Below are 25,430 nucleotides of genomic sequence, written 5' to 3' on the forward strand. Positions count from 1 at the left end.
CTCTCCATCCCATTGCCTCTGGCCAAGCCTTGCGGCGGCAGCGCTCCCAAAAGTCTTTCATCTTTCCTCTTCCTCTTCCCCCTTCCGAGTCTCGCCATGCAGGCCCTTCCCAGAACTGCTGTGCGCTCTGTCGCCCTCCGCAACGTCGCCAGTCGCGCCTACAGTTCATCATCGTCTCCCTACTCCAAGACCGTCGACAACCTGCGCATCAACAGCGACACAAAGGTCATCTTTCAGGGCTTCACCGGAAAGCAGGGAACGTAAGCGCTTGACAATCATGCCCCTTTCAGACTCTGGCCGTTTATCCCCTCGCCTAACAACGTCGTCGACGTGCAGTTTCCACGCCCAGCAAGCCATCGACTACGGTACGAACAAAAAGCCTCGATTAGCGTCGGCGACGGAATCCTCCTTTTTTTTTTTTTCTTCCTTCATCCCTTTTTCTAATGTGTGAACCAATGCAGGCACCAAGGTCGTCGGCGGCACCAACCCGAAAAAGGCCGGCCAAACTCACCTAGACCTTCCCGTCTTCAAGAACGTCGGCGATGCTGTCAAGGAGACGGGCGCAACCGCTACCGCCCTTTTCGTCCCGTACGTGATTGCTTCCCCCCCCCGGTTGATATTCTCTCCGAAAGCTGAGCATTGCTGACATGGATACCACCAGCCCCCCTCTGGCCGCTGCTGGTATCGAAGAGGCTCTTGAGGCCGAAATTCCTCTAGTTGTCTGCATCACCGAGGGTATTCCCCAACACGGTCAGTTCAAAACGCTCGAATGCTCGCCCCTCCTGCATGGGAATCCTCTTTTTTTGTAAACTAATCGCGGGCAAACAGACATGGTCCGCATCACGTCTATGCTCAAGTCTCAATCCAAGACTCGCCTTGTCGGTCCCAACTGCCCCGGAATCATCGCCCCTGGCCAGTGCAAGATCGGTATCATGCCTGGTTTCATTCACAAGCGCGGTCGCATTGGTATCGTCTCTCGATCCGGTACTCTCACGTACGAGGCCGTCAACCAGACCACGCAAGCTGGTCTCGGCCAGTCCCTGGTCGTGGGCATCGGTGGCGACCCCTTCAGCGGCACCAACTTTATCGACTGCTTAAAGGTCTTCACCGAGGACGAGGATACCGATGGTATCATCATGATTGGTGAGATTGGCGGATCCGCCGAGGAGGAAGCCGCCGACTTCTTGAAGCAGGCCAACACTGTTGGTGGCGGCAAGCCCGTCGTCAGCTTTATCGCAGGCATCTCCGCCCCCCCCGGCCGCCGCATGGGTCACGCCGGTGCCATTGTGGCTGGCGGAAAGGGAGGTGCTGACTCCAAAATCAAGGCCCTCGAGAGCGCCGGCGTCATTGTCGAGCGCTCCCCTGCCGGACTCGGAAAGGCTTTGTATGATGAGTTTGTCCGACGGGACTTGCTGTGAGCTGTAATACTTTGTACAATGACTCTGTTGCGGGGGAATGACTGTTAAAACTGGATCTACGAGGCATGCATGTTAGATAAAGTGTCCGAGGCGGTCTGCTTACATTTTTTTTTTTTGCAATCGCACGTAAATGATAGAACAGGTCTCGAAGGGCCAGTAGTGAATTCATTTTTAAAAAGACCCAACCCAAAAAAAAAAAAAAAAAAGGAAAAAGAAAAAAAGAAACAAAACTTCATCAATGTTGCGTATCTGACATACTCGGCACCAGACAGCTTTCTGGTCCCTTGCAGGAATGGGCTTATTATATGCTTGTATGAAGGGCATGTTAAAACCCTGCGAATTTCATGCAATTTTGAGAGCGGAACAGAGCTTTCGTGAATACAATGCTGTTCACACAAGGTTCCCTGAACATGAAGTGAAGAGAGGAAAAAGGGAGATTATATACCCGGGTGCGAATTGCGCGAAGTCATCGGCACATCTCCCACCAGCACAGACCGAGTTGGTCTCTCAGACGTCATCCTTTCCCAGACTAGATGTGGTTTCAAAAGGACGCTGGGTTACCGCTCGCAAACCCGGGAACAGAAACAAGTGAAAAAAAAAAAAAAAAAAAAAAGGATCAAGATTAAAAGAACAAGAGAAAAGGCAAATGACAGTAAAGGAAATAATAGCCTTTATTCGGAACGACAAACTCCCCTTCCCATGCAGTGATACGTTTCCTATGTTCGTGAATGCTGTAATCCCATGGCTCATATTTATCGTGGCACGTCAACATTGCCTCTAGTGACGTTGTTGCAGAGATGTTGAGACAATCATTGTTCTCCGAGCAGTCGCGCGGTAACGTCGCCCATATAGGCTTCTTCTAGTTCATAGTCTCGTCCATTATTGCGATCGATACCCACAAAAATGAAGGCGTCTACAACTGCATCAGTATCGAAACCCATGTTGACGAAACGGTCGACCAGGTCCTTGTTGTATCCCTTGTACCTTAGTCGACGTTGTGTCAGTGAAACGCATGACCAAGACAGTCCGGTGATGGGACCATGGCTCACCTGTCTCCGCTACTAGCCTTTGGAGCATCCGTATTCCTGAATTTGCTCAGGTCTAGATTCTGTCTCACAGCGCCGGCATATTTTATGGCCCACTCATGGGCGACACGGGCAAACTGTTCAGGTTCGTCCAAGAGCATCTTGGCAACTTCGGCGTCTTGGGGGTCTCTGGGGTTGGGCGCTTCGAGGAGCATGCGGATTGAAAGCAGGGCAGTCTTTATAGTTTGGACGGGTGACCAGCCAGTGCTAAGCGTATCAAGGCAAATGGCTCCCTAGAAGACGGGGCGTTAGCGCGCTATCCAATTCGGCGGGGGATTTGATGATTGCGATGACAAGGTAGGAATAAGCCAAGATGGTCGAACGAGAGGGACTCTCTGGCAGCCATGTGAGACGTACAGTTTGACTGCTGACGTTGGGGTGCCAGATCTTGGTGTCAAATTTCATGGTCGGTGATTTGAACGGGTAACTGTCGGGGATTTGGATATCGATGGTGAAAGAGCCACCAGCATACGGGGTATCTGGAGGACCGGGAACGGTACCCTTGAGATGGTTCAGACTGTGACCATCGGCTGACGTGGCGAAAACTCCAGAATCGTCCCGGTCTGCCTGGATATCTATAAGCTCTTTGGCTATACGGCGCTCTCTGGACATTGTGGCGGCGCCTGGCGACTACTGTTGCTGGTGGAGGACGTCGGTGATGAGGCAAATAGGGTCGGCTGATTCTTAATGTTGTTTCCTTCGTCAAGGGATTATATCGGAGCCGTGCTATTTCATGGGTTGGGAAGGGAAAGGGCCTGGGCGTCTGTCTAGTGGGGAAGAAGGGGGGGAAGGGCAGGAGGAAAGAAGTGAAGTTTGCTGGTCTGTACGGAGTATGAGCTTTGGGGTAATACAACGCTCGAGCTGCTTGTCCAGAGTCGAGAGGCAAGGGCATGGAAGTTGGCACCTGCCTGCGCTGCGGGGGTGGCAATCAAAGGTGGACAGGTGGAACCGTGGACGCCATTGGCCGTGAAAAGTGGTCGTGAAAAGTGGCTGAGAGCAAGGCGGTGTTCTTGGTGGACGGCTGGGTGTAGGAAGGTACCTAGGTACATGAGGATTTCCTCCCTGCAGACTGCAGACGGCGGAACCGAACGGGTCGACATGCATGGACCGAGGCCAGGAACTGGCCATAAAAGACTTGGGGCGGGCGCGTTGACGTCTCCTAATCGATGGAGGCCTTGAATTTGATCATACATTTGTACTCCGTACCAGGGCTTGGGTGACAGGCTAAGTGCAGGTGGCTATTCGCTTAGCCGCTGACGGGTAACGGATACCTGCATTCAATGTTGTTTTCCAGCTTGTCCGAGGTAGGGAGTGAGCAGGTAATTAATTGCCCAACCAGTCCAGCACAGCCTGGGGCATTGTGACGGCATCAAGGCAAGAAGGAGTGTTTTTTTTTTTTTTTTTTGAGCATTTTTGTAATCTTACTTGTAGACTTGATAGCTCGAGCTGAGTCCAGAGCCCTGCCTTGGCTTTACAGCTGGTTTCTCGTTTCCCAGTCGGCTGCGCCACAGGCACGAGTGTGGCAAGAGTTTGCCTACCAGTACGTACTAGACCAGGTGAGCCACAAGCCACACGTGATGTATGAGCAGCATCCCACGTGACCCGGCCTCGGAAGCTTCGTGTTTCCCTGGCGCCTGATTGCAAGTGGCACGCAATGCCGCATCCACTTCTCAAGGTCGCCCTCCCCTCGAGTCTGTTGTCTGTCTCATCATCACCATTCATCAAGCTTTTATCCGCTGTCTGCGCCCGTGACAAAGCTTCACCGAGCCGTCCGTAACTACGAGCCGTCCGTATACTGTCTAGCAGGCCGCTCAGACCTAGATTACCGGGATGGTGAGCTTTATCAAGTCCTTGACGGCCTTAAAGGGGCGCGCGCTGACACACGTTCTGCAACGATAGGGTCAAGGGCAATCTGGCATGGGAGGCGGTGATGGCCGTGATGACAAGGACAAGAAGGTGAAGAAACCCTCTCCTTCTCCGATGACGACACCCACTGAACCTGACGTTCGTTGCAGAAGGACAAGCCCAAGTACGAGCCGCCGCCGAGGCCTACCACGCGCGTCGGTCGAAAGAAGAGAAAGGCCGGGGGCACCAGCGCTGCTGCCAAGCTACCGGCCGTCTATCCTACCAGTAGATGCAAACTCCGTCTTCTACGAATGCAGAGAATCCACGATCACCTGCTTCTAGAAGAGGAATATGTTGAAAACCAGGAGCGCTTGCGCAAAGCCAAAGCAGCCAAGGAGGGCGCGGCGACTGGACCCGACGCCGACGTGGACAGGTTAGCCGATGAGCGGGGGCGTGTCGACGATATGCGGGGAAGCCCGATGGGCGTGGGGACGCTGGAGGAGCTCATCGACGATGACCACGCCATCGTCAGTAGCACAACTGGTCCCGAGTACTACGTCAGTATCATGAGCTTCGTCGACAAGGATCTCCTGGAGCCCGGCGCCAGCGTACTACTTCACCATAAGAGCGTTAGCATCGTTGGCGTCCTGACAGACGATACTGATCCCATTGTCAGCGTGATGAAGCTTGACAAGGCACCCACCGAATCGTACGCAGACATTGGTGGCCTGGAGTCGCAAATCCAGGAAGTCAGGGAATCCGTTGAGCTGCCATTACTCCACCCTGAACTGTACGAGGAAATGGGCATCAAGCCCCCCAAGGGTGTCATTCTCTACGGGGCTCCAGGAACTGGCAAGACTTTGCTCGCCAAGGCCGTTGCGAATCAGACATCGGCCACGTTTTTGCGAATTGTGGGCAGCGAACTGATTCAGAAATACCTGGGTGACGGGCCACGTCTTGTGCGACAGCTGTTTCAGGTTGGTCTCGCCCTGTTTCTCCGCCGTCCTTTTTTTTTTTTTACTTGATCTTATTATCATCGTTCATTTTCTTGGTTGCATGATTTATGTAAGCTGACGCTCCTAACTCTCAGGTTGCGGGAGAGAATGCGCCCTCGATTGTCTTTATTGACGAAATCGATGCTATTGGTACGAAACGCTACGACTCCACATCTGGAGGTGAGAGAGAAGTTCAGCGAACCATGCTGGAGCTCTTGAACCAGCTGGACGGTTTCGATGACCGCGGCGACGTCAAGGTCATCATGGCAACCAACAAGATTGACACCTTGGATCCGGCCCTCATCCGACCCGGCCGTATCGATCGCAAGATCTTGTTTGAGAACCCGGACCAAAACACGAAGAAGAAGATCTTCACCCTGCACACGTCCAAGATGAGCTTGAACGACGACGTGGATCTGGAAGAGTTCATTTCACAAAAGGACGACCTGTCCGGTGCGGATATCAAGGCCATATGCTCGGAAGCTGGCATGATGGCCCTGCGGGAGCGGCGCATGCGTGTGCAAATGGCGGATTTCCGGTCCGCCAGAGAGCGTGTCCTGCGCACCAAGCAGGAGGGTGAGCCCGAGGGCCTGTATTTGTAGTGTACTGACTTGACTGGTGTTGTCAAGAGTTTGAAGGGTCGCGCTGGGCGGAGGTGGCACGGAGAGGACGTTGACTGCTTGCTGGCATTTGCTTGTCATCCGGGCTTCCCGTTGTTTGCTCACGGGCATGCGGCAAGTGTACCACGGTTGATGGATGTTTGCGGATTTCAACGATTTGCTGCTGGTGGTGGCGGGAAGCGCGGGGAATAACGACACTGGGAGCTTTCGCTGCAGGCACAAGAACGTAATATGCTACACCGCAGTACTCCGTACAGGCCAAGAGTACTCCGTAAATGAATCCGTGTTTCCCGAGCCGGGGTCTCGTCCCCGGCGTCCTACTCGGCAGTTTGTTTGTCAACTACGCTTCCATCCAAGCCGTTCTCGTCCTTGACAAAGTTGACTTGCTTCCCGCCAGCCTTGACCTGCACATCCGCGTCGGCACCAAACGGGGCATGGTGATACAGCCACCTTGCCACAACGAAGCCACCAACACACCAAGCCCACACGAGAACACCAATTGACGCAGTTACCAACAGCGTGGGGACCAGGACAAGAAGCGCGACGCCCGTCCAGAACAGGGCAAATAGAATGGCGGCGCCGAGGGCGAAAACCAGGCAGCTGACGGAGAAGCTCGCGAATAGAAGGACAGGGAACCCAGACAGCAGGGCTTGGGCGACGAGCAAGGACTGCGTGGCTGAAAGTTAGCCGGACTCGTCCCTGCGTGCAATACAACCCCCTTTTTTTTTTTCTTTTGCTTTTGCTTTTACTTTTTCCCTTTTTTTTTCCCCCATTTTTTTTTCCTTGTTTTCGTCTGCCCAAAGTCGGCATGTGAAACCCCGCCATGGCCAGCTGGGGGGGGAAAGGAGGAGTTGACTCACAAAGAGCACGGGTCGTGCTGCAGCAAAAGCCGAGATGTGGTCGTAGGCGTTTTGGCGAGACGATGGGGGAATGGCCCGGTCCAACGAGCGCTGGGCGTAGGAGTAGGCGGCCGAGGCTCGCTTGAAGCCGGGGGTGCTTCCGTTCCCATCGTGTTCCACCGCCGCGGGCATTCTTGCGTGCGAGCGGGATTCCGATGTCGATGGGAGGGCAGGTTTTGAAGGTTGGAACGATGGCAGGTTTTGGGGGGGGGGGGGGTTTGGACGGATGCCGAGGGGACCCGGATGATTTGCAGTCTGATGCAACTTGAAATAATCAAAGTCAAGAGGCAAGGCCTGGTAGCTGAACTGGTGGTCCCACGGGGCTTTATAAGGAAAAAGAGCAAAGGCACCAGAGGAGGAAAATAAAAAAGAAAGAAAGAAAGAAAGGAAAAAAGAAAAAAGAAAGCAAGCGGACGGCAACGGCTGAATGGGCAGCCGTGCGTGGTGAAAATAAAGTCATGACGCCAGAGAGGGCTAATGTCAAGCTTGCTTTTGGCTGCGCTGGCGGCTGCGCGACAGCTGCGGTGCGGTGCGGTGCGGGGCGGTGCAGCTGCGTGGCACGATTGAGGCAAGGTGGGCTGGGCAAGGTAGGCTGGGCAAGGTGGGGGTGGGAATGGTGGGGTGGGATTGGTGGGGTGGGATTGGTGGGGTGGGATTGGTGGGCAAGGTTTGGGGATGCAGTGCAGTGCAGTGCAGTGCAAGTCTGCACGTGTGGATTCCGTGCTGTTCCCCGCCGCAGGACGGACGGCGACGGAGGACGGAGCACACGCACGGTGGGCAAACTAAGTACCTAAACCAGACCGAAACTGCTTCAGACTTCAGCACCGGATGATGCCGTGGGTGCGGAGCAAAAGGCATGCATTGCATGACGTGCCGGGGTGGAGGGTGCATCTCCTGTCAGATCAGATCACAGATGCCTGGTACTCCGTACATGCGGAGTACATGTGGGATGGCGGATCCTCGGATGGGGGGGGTTTATGGACTTACGGAGTACCCCCGAGTCCGCACAGGAAAAGGACAAAAGGGACGACATAAAGGGAGCCCGGCAATTTGCACAGAGTAAAGGCGTCTGGTGGCATAAGTCCATGCAAGCAACAGCTGCATAAAGTTATGAATCGGGCTAGTACAGAGCACCTTGTACATCCCCGCACCCAAGGCAACCAACCACTTGTCCACTTGTGCCGGCAGAATCTTTGTTCGCAGAATTAGCCACGGCACCACCTTTCCTGATGCCTCACAACAGAGGATGATGCACTTTTCAAGGTCGCTCAGACAAGGTCTCAAACAGAGCATCAAACAGCGTCAAACAGAGCCTTCAACACCCATCCTAGCCTGGGATGCTGGGCCACACCCAATATTCGTCACGCAGATCGATAGGCTGAACCGAATGTGCCGTGAGACATTCTACCAACGCTTGAACTAAGAATATCCATGCTCCTTGTCGATCCCACCAACCCCTCCGACCTAGTAAATGCAATTTTCTGCAAAATCATACAAGGACACTTACCCCAAGAACAAAGAATAGGCGGCGGCACATACGATGTATAAAGACATACTCGACAACAGTTCTCTATAGCCTCCCTACCTCTGGCGACTCTGCGAAAGCAGCTTAAGACGACAGCGTTAAAACGTATCAACTAGTATACAGCAATATCCACCGAAATACAGACGGAACCCATGGTTTAACCCTCTACCAGCACCCCTCTCTATTCTACACGCACGGCCTTGCTAATCGACAGTCACCTGCGGCTTCCTCCTTGGAAATCACTAAACAGTCCTGACGCCATGCGTCGGAGCTAGGTGGCAGTCTCTCGCTTCCTTTACTTCCTTTACTTCCTTTTAAAATAGCCTTGATTCGACTTGGACATCTAAATCGGCGTGGATGGGAAACCATGTCTGGTGCGTCCGGCCAAAGCCGCAAGTCATCGCCACATCCTGGCGGGCACTGTGCTCGAGCAGCTGCGAGTCGCAACGGTTGGCTCCATGCATGTTCTGCAGCTGTCGCAAAGCATTTGACGACAAAAGCTTGTTTCAGCGCACCTGCACCCTACGTCTTCTTCCCCGGCGCGATCCGTCCGAGGGGATTCCTCCCCTTGAAGCGAAGCCACGTCGAGAGGTAGATGACGCCGTAGTTGAAGGCGATAAAGGCGCAGAATATGCCAAAGTCCCGCCAGATGTGGTCGTAGTAGACGGAGAAGCTCCTGCCAAACTCGTCGCCCGTCGCGTACTGGCAAAACTCGCAGACGCCGCCGGCTGCTTCGCGCACGTACCCGCCCGCCTGGCTGACGAAGGCGGCCGTGTACTCCTGGCAGGACTGCCCGGTCGGGGGGGTGAACCTGGCAAACTCGCTGCTGGCGCACTCGACGGGCTGGTCGTGGATGGCGGCCCCCAGCAACGCCTCGAGCAGGTAGTGAAAGGGCGAGAGCCAGTACATCCAGCTGCGCCAAAAGGTCGGGAGCTGCGCGGGCGGCACGACGACGCCGCAGAAGCTGACGACGAAGAGGAAGAAGACGGGCACGAGCAGCGAGGCCAGCAGCTCGTTGGGGGCGAAGGAGGCGATGGCCTGCCCGAAGCTGACGTAGTACAGCTCGAAGAGCAGGACGAGCAGCAGGGTGAAGCCCGAGGTGAAGCCCGAGACGCGGGTGCCGAAGATGCCCCACCACCAGCAGCAGAAGTAGACGGCGCCGGCGACGAGCGCGTAGGGCACCTCGACGGCCACGGCCGCCGTGGTCCACGCGAACCACGAGTACATCTTGGCGCTGTTCTCGCGCGACTGGAACAAGCTGCGCGAGCGGAGGAACACGGGCTGCAGCTGCTGGATGAGCGGCGGCGAGATGGTGAGCGTCATGAAGATGGAGAAGAGCCGGCTCTGGAAGTCGGTCTGCGAGTAGCCGAGCTTCCAAAAGGTGAAGCAGTTGAACAGCCCGGTGAGGATGTGCAGCAGGAACTTGCCGACAACGTAGTCGGGGCTCCGCCAGTAGGACACGAACGAGCGCCGGACCACCGTCCTGGTCTGGAAGGCCAGCGAGGTGGCGTACTCGCGGTCGTCCCTGAGGCTCCTGGTCGGCTCGACGCTCCTCCTCCGGGATATCATGTCGGCAATGTCGGCGGATCGCTGGCGGTGCTCGTCGGACTGGGCCCAGACGTCGGCCCAGTCTTTGCCGCGGTAGTTGGGGTCTCCCGCCCCGATCGCTTCCAGCATGTACTCTGCCGGGTTCGCGTCCGGAGGACACGCGTGCGCGCCGTGGGACTCGAGGTAGCGGATGAGGGTCTGGCAGTCGCTGCCGAGCGGGCCGTGGTAGACGACGCGCCCGCCCGACTTGAGGAGCAGGAGCTCGTCAAAGTTCTCAAACAAGACGGCCGACGGCTGGTGGATCGTGCACAGGATGGCTTGCCCCGCGTCGGCGAGCTTGCGCAGGAAGCGCACAACGTTGAAGGCGGCGCCCGAGTCGAGGCCCGACGTAGGCTCGTCGAGGAACATGAGCAGCTCGGGCTTGGAGGCGAGCTCCACGCCAATGGTCAGCCTCTTGCGCTGCTCCGAGTCGAGGCCCTCGCCGACTTTGCCAATCACGGCCCCGGCAAAGGCGCGCATCTCGAGCAGGTCGATGATGGTTTCGCAGTAGTCCAGCTTCTCCTGGCGGGGGGTCTCCCGCGGTTGACGAAGCAGGGCCGAGAACTGGAGAGCCTCCCGGACGGTCGCCGTCGGTTCGTGAATGTCCATCTGCTCGACGAATCCCGTCGCTCTCTGGAACGACTTTGGTAACGGGCGGCCGTCGACCAGGAACTCGCCCGTCAGTGTGCCGTGGTTGAGGCGTTGGGCGAGAGCGTTGAGCAACGTAGTCTTTCCGGCGCCTGGTAAAACACGCGCATCAGTCAGCATTCAACTTTTTGTTTTGTTTTGTTTTTCAACCCACGCGGAACAAGAACGAGTATCAAATTTCCGAGCAAAAACACCAAAAAAAAAACATATACGCGCCGCGTAAATGACAAAAACGTACCCGAGGCTCCCATGAGCGCCGTCAATTTGCCCGGCCTGACATAGCCTTGCACCTGCTGCAGGAGCTTTCGCTCCCCGTTTTCATACGGTATCGTGTAGTTCACGTCACGGAACGTAAAGACGGTCTCGTTCTTGGCCAACTGCTTCGTAGACTCCTGGCTGCTGTCGCCACTCTCAGGCTTTTCGTTTCCCTGGCCGTTTCCCATCCCCGGACCTACATGGGCAACTGGTCCGGATTCCTCGTCCACGGCAGCGGCTTCTTGGCCTCCCGTCTCAATCGTCTTCTCCAGCCTCTTGGGCACCTGGCCTCTTTTGAAGACGGTGATGGCGCCCCCTCCAGCGTTCGGCTTCATCTTCTCCATGCCGAGCGCCGTCATGATGACGAAGAGGAGGAAAAACGCCCACAGGAAGCCAAAATTGCGCCAGAGGTGGGAACGCGAGTACGTAAAGGCCTCCTGGATGTAACTGCTCCCCCGAACAGACGCACTTCCGGGGACGCTGCCCTTCAAAGCGCACGACTGATGCTCGGGAGTGACCCCAGGACCTTCCGGAACGAGATACGGCGGCGCACATTCGAGGTCTAGGCTCGCAAACTCGTTGGACATGAGGCACTCGAAGCCGTACTGCAGCCAGTTGATCCATCGCAACCAGCTGAACCAAGGGTGCATCGATTCGGGCGGTATCAGGTAGCCGGTGTAGACTATCAGTATCTGGACCGACAAGCCGGTGAAGCGAGTCGCCAAATCGAGCGTTTTGCACCACGCGGAAATCATGCGGAAGAAAGCGTACGTGGTCATGGTCACGAGCCACAAGATGAGCGTGCAAATGAAGAACTGCGACGCAGTTCTCGACAAGTTGGCCATGAAGTAGATGAGGATGTTGAACAGGGCCACCTGGATGAGGATCATGGGTACGTCGACAACCGTCTGGGCAATGGCGTAGGCTGCGGGCCGGTAGAACGAAAAGGACTTGTGCTTCAGGAGGATTGGCTTGGATTCAAACGCAGCAGTTTGCTCGGCCAACGCCAACAGGGCGTTGAACAGCAGCAAGAAGAACAAGGCTCCCCCTCTCGGGAATGCTCCCGCAGCAGTTTGCGGCAGATTGAAAAAGAGGCTGCCGACGATCAGGCCTTGGAACAGCACCCCGCCCCATTTGCCGAACAAGGAGGCTCTATCACCGGTCATGACGAGGAACTGTCTCCTGGTGCAGGCGACGACTTGCTTGTGAAAGGGCAGGGTGTAGTTCTTGCGCCTGGTCTTTTCCGACCCGCGTTGCCTCCTTTCCTCTGCGCGCTTCTCGAGGGAGGCTTCGAAATCCTCCATGTCGGCCAGCGTGTCGCGGTACACCTGGCTCGTTTTGTAGAGGTGGGCGAAGTCTTGGGGGGACCGGGGGATGCGATCTTCCCACCCGCCGCGAACGTTCCTCTCGTGCTCGTCGGTGACGGAGGTCAGAAAGTCGGGTGTAGTCCAGCGTTCCCGGCATTCGAAACCCAAGTCTTGGAAGTACTGCTTTGCGCGCTCGGCCGGACCAAAGTAGAGACATTTTCCGCTGTCGATGAGCAGGACCTTGTCCGCGAGCTCAAAGAGGGATTCTCCCGCCTGGTAGAGCGACACTGCGGTTGATGCATCGGCCATGTTGGTCATTGCCCTGATGGAGCGGACATATTCCTGCGCGGTGCTGGCGTCGAGGCCTTTGCTCGAGTTGTCCCATCCTTGAACGGAAGCTCGCGTGATCATGGCCTCTGCTATGCTCACCCGTTTCCGTTCGCCGCCCGATACGCCGCGGATGAACTCGTTGCCGACCTTTGTGCCGAGGGTGTGCTCGATCCAAAACAGCTTCGTCACGACGCGCAAGAATTCCTTGACGTAGTCTTTGCGGGTCTCGCCTTGGAGCCGCGACTCCTTGCCGGGGGTTCTGGTCTGCAGCGCAAAGGAGAGCGTCCTGCGGACGGAGAGGCTCGCGTAATGCAGGTCGTCCTCGGGGTTGTAGATGATCTCGCCACGGAAATCCCTGGCCATCTCGTCCGCGCTGGTGCCGCCGTACGTCACGTCCCCATCGACCGACACGAAGCCCGATCGCTGGTTGCAGAATGCCTTGAGAAAGGTTGAGCACCCGGAGCCCGGACGGCCGAGGACGAGGAGCAACTCGCCAGGGCGGACGCAGCCGTTGAAGTCGCTGATCAGCTCGCGAACGGGCGGTTTGGCCATGGCTGCCCTGAAGGCCGACTTCCCTTGGGACTCTGAGGCGGTTGAGAAGGTGCGCAAGAGGGTGGCCATCTTCCGAGGCAAGGACGTGAAGACGTCGCCGACGGTTGGCTGCAAGCTGGCCCCGAGACCGACGCCCTTGACGGTAAGGTTGCGAAAGAGGACGCCGCTGTGCCTGGTTTGTTCTTGCTCGCTTTGCTGCTGCTGACGCTTCTGGCCAAACATTTTGGACATGAGCCGCTCTATCTCTGCCGCCTCCTCATCGTCCTGGTCTTTTTCCTGGGCGCTTCTACTGGTGCCGCCTGTCCTCCTCCGGGAGAGGACGTTGAAGAGGTCATCCTCGTTGCGTATGGTTCGTTGCCGTGCCAGAGGTTGCCGGGCTGGCTCTGGAGCTTCGTTGCTGCTGGACGACAAGAGGCTAGCAGACGAGGGCGACGGGAGGTCAGAATCCTCCCTCGCTGGTGGTTCCTGCAGGGTCGCATCAGCGACCCCGTCTGGGTCCGACGCATCCCGCGAGCTTGGCATTGACATGTTGGGGACGCTCCAAGTCGACGGGATTCTACAGCACCCGAGAATACGAAACTCGATGCTTTGGGGCTTGAACGCGGTCCAGGAGGGAGGAAAGCTCGAGAGCAGCGTCAAAGGGACCTTTGCTTGTATCAAAAGGGAGACGGCGACGGGTGCAGAGCAGGGCGAAAAACTGCTGGGTTCACGCTTGGTTTAAAATGGATCCAGCAGCCTGCTCTCGAAATCCCTCGTCGCAATGCAAGGCGGATGATGCATGGCACATGCGAACCAGGGAAACGCAAGTCATTCCCCGAAGTCCGCGGCATCTCGCGCTGGGTCAAGTCCGAGGACCGAAGAGCGAGGTGCGAGAAGCTGCAGGGTGGGTTGCAGGGTTGCAGGGCATCTGAATGCAGAGCCGCGCTGGCGCTGGCGCTGGCGTTTGGCGTTGGCGTCGGCGTTGGCGTTGGCCTTGGCGTTGGCGCTGGCCAGTCTATGACGCGTACGAGGCTTTTTGCAGTCGCCAACAAAAAGTGCTTTCAGCATCGGATCGGCGGCATCCTTATCGGGACCCTCGGGGTCCCCTGGCGTGCGAGGCTGCAGCTATCTGGGTTGCCTGCAGGCATCCGTCAGCAAAAGGGTTCGCATCGTACCTCCGTGTTCCCAGTGAAAATGGTGAAAACACAAAATAGCCCGAGGGGGCACCGGCAACTTTACCCGACCACGCTCCAGAGGCCCGGCACGCTCGGAAGCCGGCTTCGTTAGCTCCGAGGCACTGTGAAGCTGTACGGAGCACGGATACTCCGTACCCACTCCTGGAGTGGGTCCAGCTCGGTAGTCCGTAGAGAAGAGACCAATCTCTCCGGGATTATGATTATGATTATGATTATGTAAGCTGACTTGCGATGGATGATGACCAACCAGACGCACATCACAGCAGGTTGGGCTTCCGCCACGTCCGGCTGGAGCCGCCGCCTGATGCAAGTCAATGGACCAGACCGCCTCACTTCCCAGACAACTTGGGTCAGTGTTTTGTCCCTTGACGGACGGCCTGCCAGCAATTCAGACATGCCGATGCATCCGCAACAGACTTGCAGCCTCCCCGCCGAAAACGGTGACAACCGTGCGTTTTTGATGTCGTGTCGGCTTCTCTCTCCTCCACAAGCTAGTCACGGTGGCCACGGGCAGCCGGCCGGCCGACGACGAACATGTTACCGGCTGTTCATCGAGCCTGCATGTTGAGTTGAGCGCACCCACCAAGTCTGGCGAATCTTTCCCTTTCCCGCATCGTTGGAAACCCCTCCCCAACAACTAGCGCCTGTTCCGCTCCCTCGGCCACGGGGGCACAATAGGCGGGCGAGTCTGCACCTGCTGCTGGCTGCTGCAGATGACCGTCGCCGCCGTCGTCGTCGCTACAAGTCAAGCCAGCTTGGCGCTCCGTGCTGCAGTGCTGCACCAACCACGGAACCCTGTGCGAGACCCCCAAAGGGTAACGATGGTGGCATGACGCAGTGACTGTTTTGCTCTCGAGTCGCCGCTGGGGGAACGCGCACGGCTATCCAAAAGACTTGCAGGCCAGGCCAGCAGCGCTCGGTCCATCCCATCCATCCCTTTGTTGGGATTCACGCCTCGTCAACGGCTCGTCTCTCCAGCCGTCGCGGAGTTTGCTGGGAGACCCCAAGGTCGCGCAGGCAGGCTTGATGTTTGCGTGTCTTGCATCGTCGCGACGGAGGGGTGCTGCCTCTGGTCAAACTCGCCATTTTGAAACATGCGAGCTATGTTGCGTGGGTCAAAGGTGATTCAAGGAGAGGCTTGCTGGTGCGGAGCATTGTCAAGGATCGCAAGTCTGCTATGGCTGCTACGCAGTTACCAGATAGCGTCTGCATGACATTGTAAACATGCTCCCCCCGGCGATGAAAACCATGGGATAAAAACTGGAATATATCTATGTACCCTAACGATGCTGTAGCTAATTACTAGTCGCAACCGCCCCGGGATAGGGGAGGCTCTGTTCAATCAACTTGTCGTCTGTGCCGCCGTCGAGACATTGGCAAATTCCCCGATCTTCTAGTTTTAAACAGCCTCCGCTCCCACCAAAACCCTTGCCTTCGACCCGGCTCCATCCGCAGCCGCAGCAGCTTGTCCAGTCTTCCCCCCGCCTCTGGGCAATCTCGTCGTCGAGTGGTGGGCAAAAAAGGCGTTGCTGCTTGAAGCCCCGTCTTGCTCGTCTGGCCATTGTCGTCTGGCCCCCCAGCCGACGCTGCGAGTAAAGGTCTGCGCCGCGATAGCAGACGTCTCCTCGGCGCTGTACTCAAACGGCTCCTTCTCCTGCAGCGGCAAGTGGTTGAAGCGCCAGTCCAGCACGGCCGCGTACGTGGACCGGTACGAAGCAGCAGCCATGACTGTTCCGATGATTGATCCGCCCACTATATCGTACCAGTTGTGCGCGGCGTCAATGGTGAGCGAACAGGCAATCATGACGGCGGCGAGCAAAGGAGCCATGGTGAGCGCCAACTTCCAAAATGCCGGTTTGTGATCGGCCCACACCTTGAGTTTGGCGTTGAGCCACAGGAACAGGAAGATGAAGCCGGCAAAAGCGGCGGTGGAGTGGCCGCTGGGGAACGAGGTGACGGCGTTTTTCAGCATTGACCGATTCGTCTGTGTGCAAATCTCCGTCGTGTACATCACCTGCTGGAATCCCACGCCGTTGAGCCCAGTCTTGTTGTGCGTGCTGGCACGCGAGATGTCGGGCATGCAGACATCGAGAAAGTACGGCCGGAACCCCCCGATGAGCTGCTTGATTGTCACTTGGAACAGCGAGCCCAGCGCGAGGGCCCAGACCGTGCCCATGATTGCGTTGCTGGCATCCCACGCCGACTTGACCCTGATTTGCGCCAGCATGTATATCAGTATTGGTCCGGCAATGGAGATCAGGCCAGCCAGCCACGACGGCAAAATCCACCCTCGGTACGGATATGCCCATTCCGGGTATATGATGTCGCCCGAGCCCGTGAAGGAAATCGGGAAGGTCCGTACTACCGTCATGGGCGCGTGGTAGATCTAGTCATGGCCATCCAAAGACCTGCGTTAACCGTCATGCCCATGTCGAGACGTTGCCATCCCGAAGAGGATGAGAAGGGGGGCGGGTGGGCGGAAGCGGCTCACTTACCGCAAAACTCAGGCCGCCTACGACTGCCAAGACGAGCAAGTCGATGGCATTGAGTCGCATCCACTCAGTGGCAAACACTTTCAAGTCCTCGGCGACACGAGAGCGTCGTGGGCTCGTCGAGCTCTGTGGCTCCGTTTCAGGTAGCGAGGGCATTGCCACGGACGGTTGATTCTCGTCCTACGAGTGTGCCTTTTCTTCCATTCCGTGGGATGCCGGCATCTTGATAAAGATGAGCGTGGGGATAATAGAGCTACTCAGCCAGTGGCTTGCAGAAGAGCGTGCGTGCGAAAAGATTTGTCAATAGCGAAAAGGTGACGTTGACGTCATGCATTATGGTGCAGGTTCCGAAAACGGCAAGCCATGAACGACCACTTGAGGTACATACCTAGGTAGGTAGTACCTCTACGTACCTCCCCCCCCCTTGCCCACGCACCTGCCGCGCGGCTGCAGGTACTTGGGAAATCGCAAACCAAAGAAATAGTCAGGACGCATTGATTGATAGTAGGCCAATCTTTGTTTTCCTCGACCGGTACCACAAGCTAAACACAACGCACCCAGTGGGATGAGTTTCCAATTGTGCCACAGATGGCCATTCACGCAGGCCACATGGTGTAGCAGTTTAGAAAGGGGGCCCCAAAAGAGGAAAGAAAGCGTGGGGGAAAAGAGACGCTCTGGGTCTATCCTTTTTTTATCTTTTGACCACGAATAGGCGGTTCTCACCAGCTTTTGCTGCAATACAGAAGACGGTTCGTCAAAAAAAAAATTTGAAAAAACAGTCAGAACCCAACGCCTGAAGCGGTACATGAAATTGCAACTTCCAATCGACTTTGTTCAATGGCATACATATATGCTAGCGAATTTACAGAACAACCATGCCAGCGCCAACGCACAGAGCCACCAGCATGTACAAGCCGATGGCAAAGTCACCGACAGAGAATAGACGGGCGACAGGAGCACCGTGCATCGCGAAGCTGTCACCGGTGCCGGTAGCCTTGGCAGCCCCCCCGCCAACGGGACCTGTAGCGGTAGCGGCCTTTTTGTTGACGTCGCTGGCAGATGCCAAAGCACTGGAGCAGGAAGAGTCCGAGCTGCCCGAGACAAGTTGAGCCGAACCGCTAAAGTCGCAGGCATCCTTGGCCTTGTTCTGGCTGTTGTAGTAGGCATCAAGGACGAAGGCGAGCTTGGACTGGTCATCGCACATGCTGTAGGCGCCGTAAATACCCGTGGTGGCATTGCCGTTGATGCCAACACATGACTGCGGCGACTTGGTGCAGATGAAGGAAAAGATGTCGCCATACTTCTTGCTGGAGAGACCAGACTTGGGAACGCAAGAACGGGACTTGACCATGCAGTCGCAGAGCTTCTGGTCAGGAGCAGGGGGAAGAATGCTGTTGGCCTGCCAGTTGTCGTCCAGCTTGGGGCATTGGTTCATTTTGTTGGATGGTGCATAGCTAGATTCCTCGACGGCCTTGGGGGAAGCTTTGGTGACTTGCTTCTTGAGGGCATCAAAGTCCTTGAGCTTGGTGACCTTGTCTCCGGAAACCTTGACGAGACCTGGAAAACGAGGGTTGTAAAGATAAGAACAAAACGGTCAGCGACTGATGGACACAAGAAAAAAAACGAAATAAAAAGAGAAAGGAGGGGCCGGTTGCACCGGTTCATCCGACGGGCGTTCTGTACTTACCATAGTCGTTGGCCTCCTGAAAGTACATGTAGACAATACCGCCACTGAAGACAACAGTCATGGCATCAGAGTAAAGGGCACCTGTCTCCTGCCAGATACGATTGGCAGCTCCGTTGTTATTGCATCCGTACTCGGCAAAGAAGACGGGGACAGAGTAGTTCTGAAAGAACTGGACCTGTAGGTCATAGCCCGACTTTTGCATGGAGCTCTCTCCGCACCAAGAATAAATGTTGTAGCCCCAGAAGTCGATGGACTCGTCCACACTCTGGCAGTTGAAGTAGTCGGCAATCTCGGCACGAATGTCTTTATCGTCATTGGCAGCGTAGCCCACACCGAGCCAGCGGGTGATTTTCTTGTTGTTCTTGATGTAGGCCTTGGTGTCACGAACGGCAGCCTTGACATAGGCCGAAGCCATAGTGTTGTTCTTGGCGTTGGACACTTCATTACCGGCGAAGAAACCGACGACATTGGTGTACTGAGCAAGTTCATCAATAACGGCAGTGTAGCGGGCAAAGAGCTTGGTGTTCCACTGGGGAGAGTCGCGGTTGATGGAATTGTCGGGTTCGCTAAGATCGGAGATGACGTAAATCCCGGCGTCCTGCAGGAGCTTCATGCAAGCGGAGTGGTCGGCCTTGGGGTCAATGGCATAGGTTCGGATAATGTTGGTGCCCAGTTCCTGGAGCAGAGGCACATCTCGCTTGCAGGCTTTTTCATCGGCCAGGGGATCGACGTAGGTCTTGGTGGAATCATCACGTCTGGTCATGGAGCCACCGCCAGCACCGACTTCCTGCTGGTACGCAATGCCCTTCATGTAAAACTGCGTTCCGTTTTTATAGAAGAACTTGGAGCCCTGGGTGTTGAAATGCCTTGGGTCAGACGCGAATCCCCGTTTCGAACAACAGCAGGAGGAGCAGCAGCAGCAGCAGCAGCAACGTGTTGCTCCAACTTGTGATGTGCCTCACCTTTACTTCAATGGCCTGCATGTCGGCGGCGATGACGCTCCCTGCTAGAGCAAGGAGCGATACAGAGAGCTTGGCAAGTCCCATGGCGATTCAGATAAATTGCTGACGGGAGAAACGGCTGGGATCTGGTCCTCTTTATTCTCTCATCCGGCTATTCTCGAAATCGTCCAAGGGGAAAGGAAAGAATTGTTGGTTCAGAGAGTGTTGGGAAATACTGCAAAGCAAAGCTAATGGTTCGATTTCAAAGGAGTGTCAGGAAAGGCTGAACAAACAGGCAGCCGACCTCTAAAAGTGGAAAGCAGAAAACATTAAAAGTATGGGGGAATGTCTAGAAGTCAAGATGAAAAATCGAAAAGAAGAGAAGAAAGAAAGAGGTCGGCATAAGGTAACGAAAGTGACTTTTTTTGATTTTTTTTTACCCAACCGAAGATCAAGCCTTGGTATTGGGGGGTGTGAGCTCAGGGGAAGTGGGGGGGGTGTGGGGGGTGTGGCCCTTGATGGAGACGAGGAAATTGACCGCGCCGAGTCCTCAGAATGGGGTTAGCAGCAGCCAACAAGGTTGTGGTTGGTTGCCCGTGGTTTTGGCTGGATAAGGGGTTTGCGAGGATGCTACCAGACAACTAGCACTTTGATGCTTGCTGAATCATCAGCCTGGAGCAAGACAGGCACTTGAGAGGACCTGGGCGCAAAGGCAGCCAGTGAGCACATGCCTGCCATTTTGCCTCCCAGGGAGCCCTCAACTTTGCTCCGTAAGGTACATATACGTACCTAGGTACGGAGTACTTGGTAGGGACATCACCTTGTGCTCGAGTGCCCAGCATTTCCATTTCCCCACTTCCCCTGAGCGTCAAAGAGGCGCAGCTTTCAGTAGGCACGAGATGCAGGACAAATTTAACCAGGCACGGGTTATGTGACCGTCATTGTCCGTCCAATGGGCAAGGGACGCCTGGCATGGCCGTCACGGACGACAAAACGTCGCATGTACACCGTGCAAAAATACACGGAGTAGAACGGAGTAGAAATACGGAGCACGGAGTCCAGTCTCGCATAAAGTCCGCGGCGAGGAGTTACGGTCCTCGGATTGCCTCAGGTACCTCCCAAGTTGCGTCAAACGCAGCCTGCGCCGCGCCAAACAACGGCATCATTACGTTAATGATCAACTACCTTGGGAACCTCCCCCGGAGGTAGTCACGGGGCGGTCCCTTCGCGGCTTGTTTCAAATGGCTTGCGGACCGCGAGAGACCACTCCGTGCTCCGTACTCCATACTCCGTATAGAGAATAGTTCTCCGTACGAGTTCTCCTCGGCCGGCCAATGCCATGCGGGGCCTGCCCTTCCGCCGAATCAGAACTTGTGTTAATCATTTTAATGCGTCAACGGTGGATCACCGGTGGGTCAGTGTTTAACAAGGCGAAATGGCCAACCGCACGCGAGTAGCGGACCAGGGAGTCAGGGACTACGCCCACCTTTGATTTAAGAACCAGCTTTGCTTAGGACACGCAGCCACGGCCCGTCGTTTGAGATTCCCAGCGCCAATTGCCGCTGGACTCCGTTGTGGCTGCAAGGCGCCCGGCAGGAAACACCAGTGGACCCCCAGTGGACCCCCAGTGGACCCCAGTACTCCACATTGGCCCAGCAGGCATTGACCAGACCTGACACTGGGCAGTGGGGGGAGTACAGCACCCGACAGCAGTTGGTAAACTCCCAAGCCCTTTCCCCGCAGCCGTGGTGCGCCAAGATTTCCATGTTCTCACCCAAGTTTCTTTTTTTTTCTTTTTCTTTTTTTTTCCCCCCCTTTTTTTAAAGGAATGCTTGGCTTGTCTGTGCGCATCCGTAGTAGCATGAAGCCAAGAATAAATAGTGCAGTACGGATGCAGCAAGGTTTGGCACAAAATGCATTGAACCTTGGCAATGAACCACAAGCAGTCTGGTGGTGTCTGGTATATGTTTGAATCCACCAGACAACAATGCGCCGCCAGTGGCAGCACCTGCAGGCGCCGTAAAGAAAACCAGTTGTCCGTCCGTCCCTCTTGACAGTTCATTACTCTCGTCCAGATGGCTTGGCTTGGCTTTCTTGGGCCCCGACACTACTGACTGAGTCCTAGCCGAGTCCTAGCCGAGTCCTAGCCGAGTCCTAGCCGAGTTGCTTGCTTCCATCAAATTGCTTCGCCCCAGCCCATGTCTTCACCCAATGCATTGCATCACCCAGCTCCAGTGTGGTTTTCACCCGCGCTCTCTTCGCCAAGCTCGTCTCGTCTGCATCCATGATTGAAACCATGTGCATCCGCAATGGTTTCCGCCGGTGAGGCTGGCGAGGGACGCCGTGCCGTCGTCCTTCATCGCCCCCGAACTTTGTAATAGACGGTCCCTATGCCATACAGCAGGTAATCCCACATCTGATATGGCTTGCGGGCAAGGCTACTCCAACGTCGGGGCGTCGCAGCCTCCGGCGCGTCGTAATACCGACCGTCGCGGTAGACAAGTCGGCCCATCTGTCGGAAAGTGCGGCTGAGGTCAAGTCAATGTCGCCGAAGCAAAGGTGCAAAGGTGCTGCTGCTGAAGATTCTGGTTGCTTGCTGAAGCTGTCAATATGCATGCTCCGTAGGTTGGATTGACGCTGGTTGATGGAAGCCGAGCAAGCGCAGCGGGAGTTGACAACTGGTAGTACCTTCCAAAGTGATGTCCCGAGGGAAGGCGCGGAGTTTGCTGACGCGAAGATTGTGGAAGCGTCAACTGGCCTGGCTTTTTATGCCGACTGGAGCTACAGTACCCGTCTGTTTACTATTTACATGAAGCAGCAACCGTCAATTTGACCTTTTTTTTTTTTTTTTTTTTTTTTTTTTTTTTTTTTTTTTTTTTCTTCAGTACAGTCTACTCGCAGCCTCCATTTTGCCCGCTGTCAGGTGTCAGCATCACAAGCCCACTCGGACCCGTCGCCTCCGTCACACGCAAACGAGCTGCTTGCTGACTTCAAGATTAGGGGGCGGGCGACAGGCCTGCATGCGGTAGGGTAGATTGGTGGAGAAGCGCCGAAGCAGTGATGATGCGTCATGTTCCATCATGCCCGTATTCCGTAACAGCAACGTCGATCCACCGACTTGAAATCAGCCGTTTCACTCGACGAGTTACGAGTACTCCGTAGTTTTTATAAACAGGTAGGTACATGGATACCCTAGCATCAATGAATAGACCTCGAATCAACCCAGCACTGCTATTGGCTCGATTAGTCATTCTATGTTTGTAGGCTCACCAAGGAGCCATTCCTCCGATGGCGCTATTACAATGAGACGATGTTTTTTTTTCGACGGCATCAATCGTACCAAGGTGTTGCAGAAAACCATCAACGCTCGGTATACGCAGCATCAACGACGAAAACGCGACCTGAAGCCAAAAACAACCAACCCATCCCAAATCAATCGTCGATTCAACAGACTGCATGCTTTTGCAAGCCACAACCCATTTCCCACATCACGGCGCCATAATGTAGGGATCGGTGGCTGTGGCTTTCCTCCAGGTCCAGAGTCAGCATCATCGCATCGGGTTCCATTCATCGAGAGATCGGTTGCCTGCTCTCTTCAAGTCTCCGAATCAGGTTTTCGACGGTGGGGGTGCATGCTTTCATAGCCTCTTCCGCATGATGTAATACCATTCTCATAAGATATCCCGTGACGAGCAGCTTCAAACACCATGCCATGCCCAACCATTGACGACAAGTACGAAGCAATGATGTCATGCGTGAAAATGGCATAAATGGGAAACCAAACGGAGACACCGCAACAAGCAGCTTTTGCACTATACATCTCATCGTCAACAAGATTGACAGACAGTTGGAGAAAAAGAAGAAAATAATTTCGCCTCCTTGGTTTCATATCATTCATCATGTCTTCTGTCCAGACTCGAAGCGCAACCAGTGCTGGCACCAAGGTATGCAAAAGTTGGCACAGTCCTTTTTTTAAAAAAAAAAAACCATTTCCAGGCATAACAGTTTCCAAGGTGCATCTCGGGAAAAATGCTCCAGTGACCCAGGAAGCTGCTGGTCCTGTAAAGCATGACTCTCTTGCTGCAGAATCCTACAAAGCCAATGGCAAGTTCGCCGAAAACCGCGACGCCGAACCCGAGGGTCCTTCATACACTACAAGCAAGTCATCATCTTCTCACGCCAGAGTTGAAGGCGTTCAAGGCGCTCCGGCGCCTACCTATATAAACAGCCAGTTTATTTCTGATCCCCACGGACCGCACGGCAAGAACCTGAAGGAAGAGGGTTTCGACCACCAGCAAGTCTCTGATGGACAGCGGAAGGCATTCAAGGCAGAGCCAGGATCAATCGACGACCCAGGCAGACTGGCTGAAGTAAAATTCGAGCAAAGGGATGCAGCCACGCCGCTAGCTGCGCTCAACAAAGACTCTGGCGAGTTGTCAAAAGGGACGGCGTTTGATGGCTTGCAGCGCGATGTCTCCGCCTAAGTATGTACATGTCTGTCATGAGCGGAAATGTAAGTAATATGCGCAAAATTTAGCACTGCCAAAGATGTCACCAGGTAGACAAACTTGTGGTGTTTGCTGTCGTTTTCCAGGCTTGTATGAGGTTGCGCCTAAGGCGTGAAAACCCCAAACTTGCTGCCTGCTGCGGTGACACCTCGTTGACGCCACCTCTGCGCATAAATAACCCATCTAGGCACCGAGTTTGCGTCCAATTGTATATATGCTGGCCGAGTAAATCTCAAACGTCTCTTGATACCGTTGGTGACTGCTCAGTGGAAAACACCACTCGGGCAGGGTCGCTGGCCAGTAGACCACAACAACCAACATGGGCGCATTCTACAGTATGGCGGCTCCTCCCTTGTTACACAGAAAATAGTAAAGAGCCAAAAATGACAACGGGAGCGGAAACATGGTTGAACTAACACATGAGGCAGTTGCCGTCCTTTAAGCCTCACCTCATCATGCCTTGTCAAGTTGGGTCCTCCGAGAACAGCAAAGACAAACTGTCTGCCATCCAACCACTCAGCCCGGATTCCGGAAACTCGCAGGAGAAGCCATCTGCGTGGCAAAAGACCATGAAACCGGTGCTAAACTCAAAGGTCATGCGGCCAGGTGTAGTTCGAAGCCCGCCCTCGACGACTTTGGCTTCCCTACCATACCCTGGTTACGTCGAAGACGGTGAGGAATCACGGAGAAGGAGAATAGGAGAGTCACAGCCTCAGCTGGTCCCGGACGATTTTATTGTAGGCAAATGCAAAGCAGAAGAGCTGGGCGGGTTTGCCTGTCGCGGGCTGGGAGGGCATGCATCTCGGGAATAAATATGTAAATAAATAAATCATGGCCTGCAGCTTTCGATGACTATGGATGGGCCTGACGCCAGCAAAGACTTTTGATACCCTCTCCATCACGGAGACGAATGCAGTGCAAGATTCAAAGACGGAGAGAGAGAGTGCGTGTCTGGCTAGGATCATTCAGTATCTTGAAGAAGTCTGGTCCTGTCCTGGTGGTCAGTTGCCCATGGGCTGCCCGGCGGTTAGCGCTTGACTCTGCTGAAAGCTTCAATTGATGTGTGCTTCAACGTTGCCTTGTTTGGTGGCACCGGGCCACTGGCAACGCCCAAGGTTCCTTCCAGTCTTGTTGGAATTGCTGCATCCGGTTAATGCCTTATTTCTCATTTGATGCCTGACATGGCCAAATGCCACCAGTGGACACATTCCTCTCTTATCGGGCCAGAAATTTCTGGCGGCGCCCCCCCACCATGATGAAAAAAAATAGCACCCCGCCTCCACTGCCTGTCTTTTTTTCCCAACAGGCTCTGCCCACCGAACTCGACACTCCAGGTGTTGCCGTGCCACTCAGACTCAGTCCTTCTTGCCGCCCTCAGTGCTGGTTCCAGCTTTTCTGCTCGGCCCAGATCTTCCCTGTTTCCCGGTCGAGCCTCGCGTTGCATGTTCCGGACGCACCAGCAGAAACGGTCGGTGCCTGGTTTGGAACTATCTCGACGATTCTTTCCCTTCCGTCTATACCCCAGCGAGCGTCGAAATCACGCAGCCCCTCCCTAGGCCCC

At 55.3% G+C, this 25,430-nt stretch overlaps 9 protein-coding genes across 9 annotated transcripts; 4 read left to right on the top strand and 5 right to left on the bottom strand.

The window, feature by feature from the left end:
• Positions 1 to 96: 96 nt before the first annotated feature.
• On the top strand, positions 97 to 1,418 carry UV8b_05184 (uncharacterized protein; the record flags this gene model as incomplete). Its single annotated transcript, XM_043142682.1, has 5 exons — positions 97 to 260; positions 337 to 365; positions 462 to 588; positions 662 to 750; positions 829 to 1,418. 5 exons carry the CDS (start codon positions 97 to 99, stop codon positions 1,416 to 1,418), a joined length of 999 nt encoding a protein of 332 aa, XP_042998616.1.
• Positions 1,419 to 2,227: 809 nt separating this feature from the next.
• Positions 2,228 to 3,115, bottom strand: UV8b_05185 (uncharacterized protein; the record flags this gene model as incomplete). Its single annotated transcript, XM_043142683.1, has 3 exons — positions 2,228 to 2,402; positions 2,468 to 2,736; positions 2,861 to 3,115. 3 exons carry the CDS (start codon positions 3,113 to 3,115, stop codon positions 2,228 to 2,230), a joined length of 699 nt encoding a protein of 232 aa, XP_042998617.1.
• A 1,218-nt stretch (positions 3,116 to 4,333) lies between these two features.
• UV8b_05186 (uncharacterized protein) lies at positions 4,334 to 5,945 on the top strand (the record flags this gene model as incomplete). The annotated part of the gene is made up of 4 exons (XM_043142684.1): positions 4,334 to 4,336; positions 4,403 to 4,459; positions 4,519 to 5,325; positions 5,439 to 5,945. The coding sequence occupies 4 exons, from the start codon at positions 4,334 to 4,336 to the stop codon at positions 5,943 to 5,945; spliced, it is 1,374 nt and encodes a 457-aa protein (XP_042998618.1).
• A 335-nt stretch (positions 5,946 to 6,280) lies between these two features.
• Positions 6,281 to 6,994, bottom strand: UV8b_05187 (uncharacterized protein; the record flags this gene model as incomplete). The annotated part of the gene is made up of 2 exons (XM_043142685.1): positions 6,281 to 6,631; positions 6,824 to 6,994. The coding sequence occupies 2 exons, from the start codon at positions 6,992 to 6,994 to the stop codon at positions 6,281 to 6,283; spliced, it is 522 nt and encodes a 173-aa protein (XP_042998619.1).
• Positions 6,995 to 8,909: 1,915 nt separating this feature from the next.
• On the bottom strand, positions 8,910 to 13,594 carry UV8b_05188 (uncharacterized protein; the record flags this gene model as incomplete). Its single annotated transcript, XM_043142686.1, has 2 exons — positions 8,910 to 10,714; positions 10,861 to 13,594. 2 exons carry the CDS (start codon positions 13,592 to 13,594, stop codon positions 8,910 to 8,912), a joined length of 4,539 nt encoding a protein of 1,512 aa, XP_042998620.1.
• A 2,046-nt stretch (positions 13,595 to 15,640) lies between these two features.
• On the bottom strand, positions 15,641 to 16,889 carry UV8b_05189 (uncharacterized protein; the record flags this gene model as incomplete). The annotated part of the gene is made up of 2 exons (XM_043142687.1): positions 15,641 to 16,627; positions 16,737 to 16,889. 2 exons carry the CDS (start codon positions 16,887 to 16,889, stop codon positions 15,641 to 15,643), a joined length of 1,140 nt encoding a protein of 379 aa, XP_042998621.1.
• Positions 16,890 to 17,595: 706 nt separating this feature from the next.
• Positions 17,596 to 19,466, bottom strand: UV8b_05190 (uncharacterized protein; the record flags this gene model as incomplete). Its single annotated transcript, XM_043142688.1, has 3 exons — positions 17,596 to 18,290; positions 18,421 to 19,270; positions 19,383 to 19,466. 3 exons carry the CDS (start codon positions 19,464 to 19,466, stop codon positions 17,596 to 17,598), a joined length of 1,629 nt encoding a protein of 542 aa, XP_042998622.1.
• Positions 19,467 to 23,260: 3,794 nt separating this feature from the next.
• UV8b_05191 (uncharacterized protein) lies at positions 23,261 to 23,845 on the top strand (the record flags this gene model as incomplete). Its single annotated transcript, XM_043142689.1, has 2 exons — positions 23,261 to 23,305; positions 23,375 to 23,845. 2 exons carry the CDS (start codon positions 23,261 to 23,263, stop codon positions 23,843 to 23,845), a joined length of 516 nt encoding a protein of 171 aa, XP_042998623.1.
• Positions 23,846 to 24,324: 479 nt separating this feature from the next.
• On the top strand, positions 24,325 to 24,681 carry UV8b_05192 (uncharacterized protein; the record flags this gene model as incomplete). Its single annotated transcript, XM_043142690.1, has 1 exon — positions 24,325 to 24,681. The coding sequence occupies one exon, from the start codon at positions 24,325 to 24,327 to the stop codon at positions 24,679 to 24,681; it is 357 nt and encodes a 118-aa protein (XP_042998624.1).
• Positions 24,682 to 25,430: the final 749 nt, after the last annotated feature.

The sequence above is a fragment of the Ustilaginoidea virens genome, chromosome 4, assembly GCF_000687475.1.
Source record: "Ustilaginoidea virens chromosome 4, complete sequence".
In the NCBI taxonomy this organism is placed as follows: Eukaryota; Fungi; Ascomycota; class Sordariomycetes; order Hypocreales; family Clavicipitaceae; genus Ustilaginoidea; species Ustilaginoidea virens.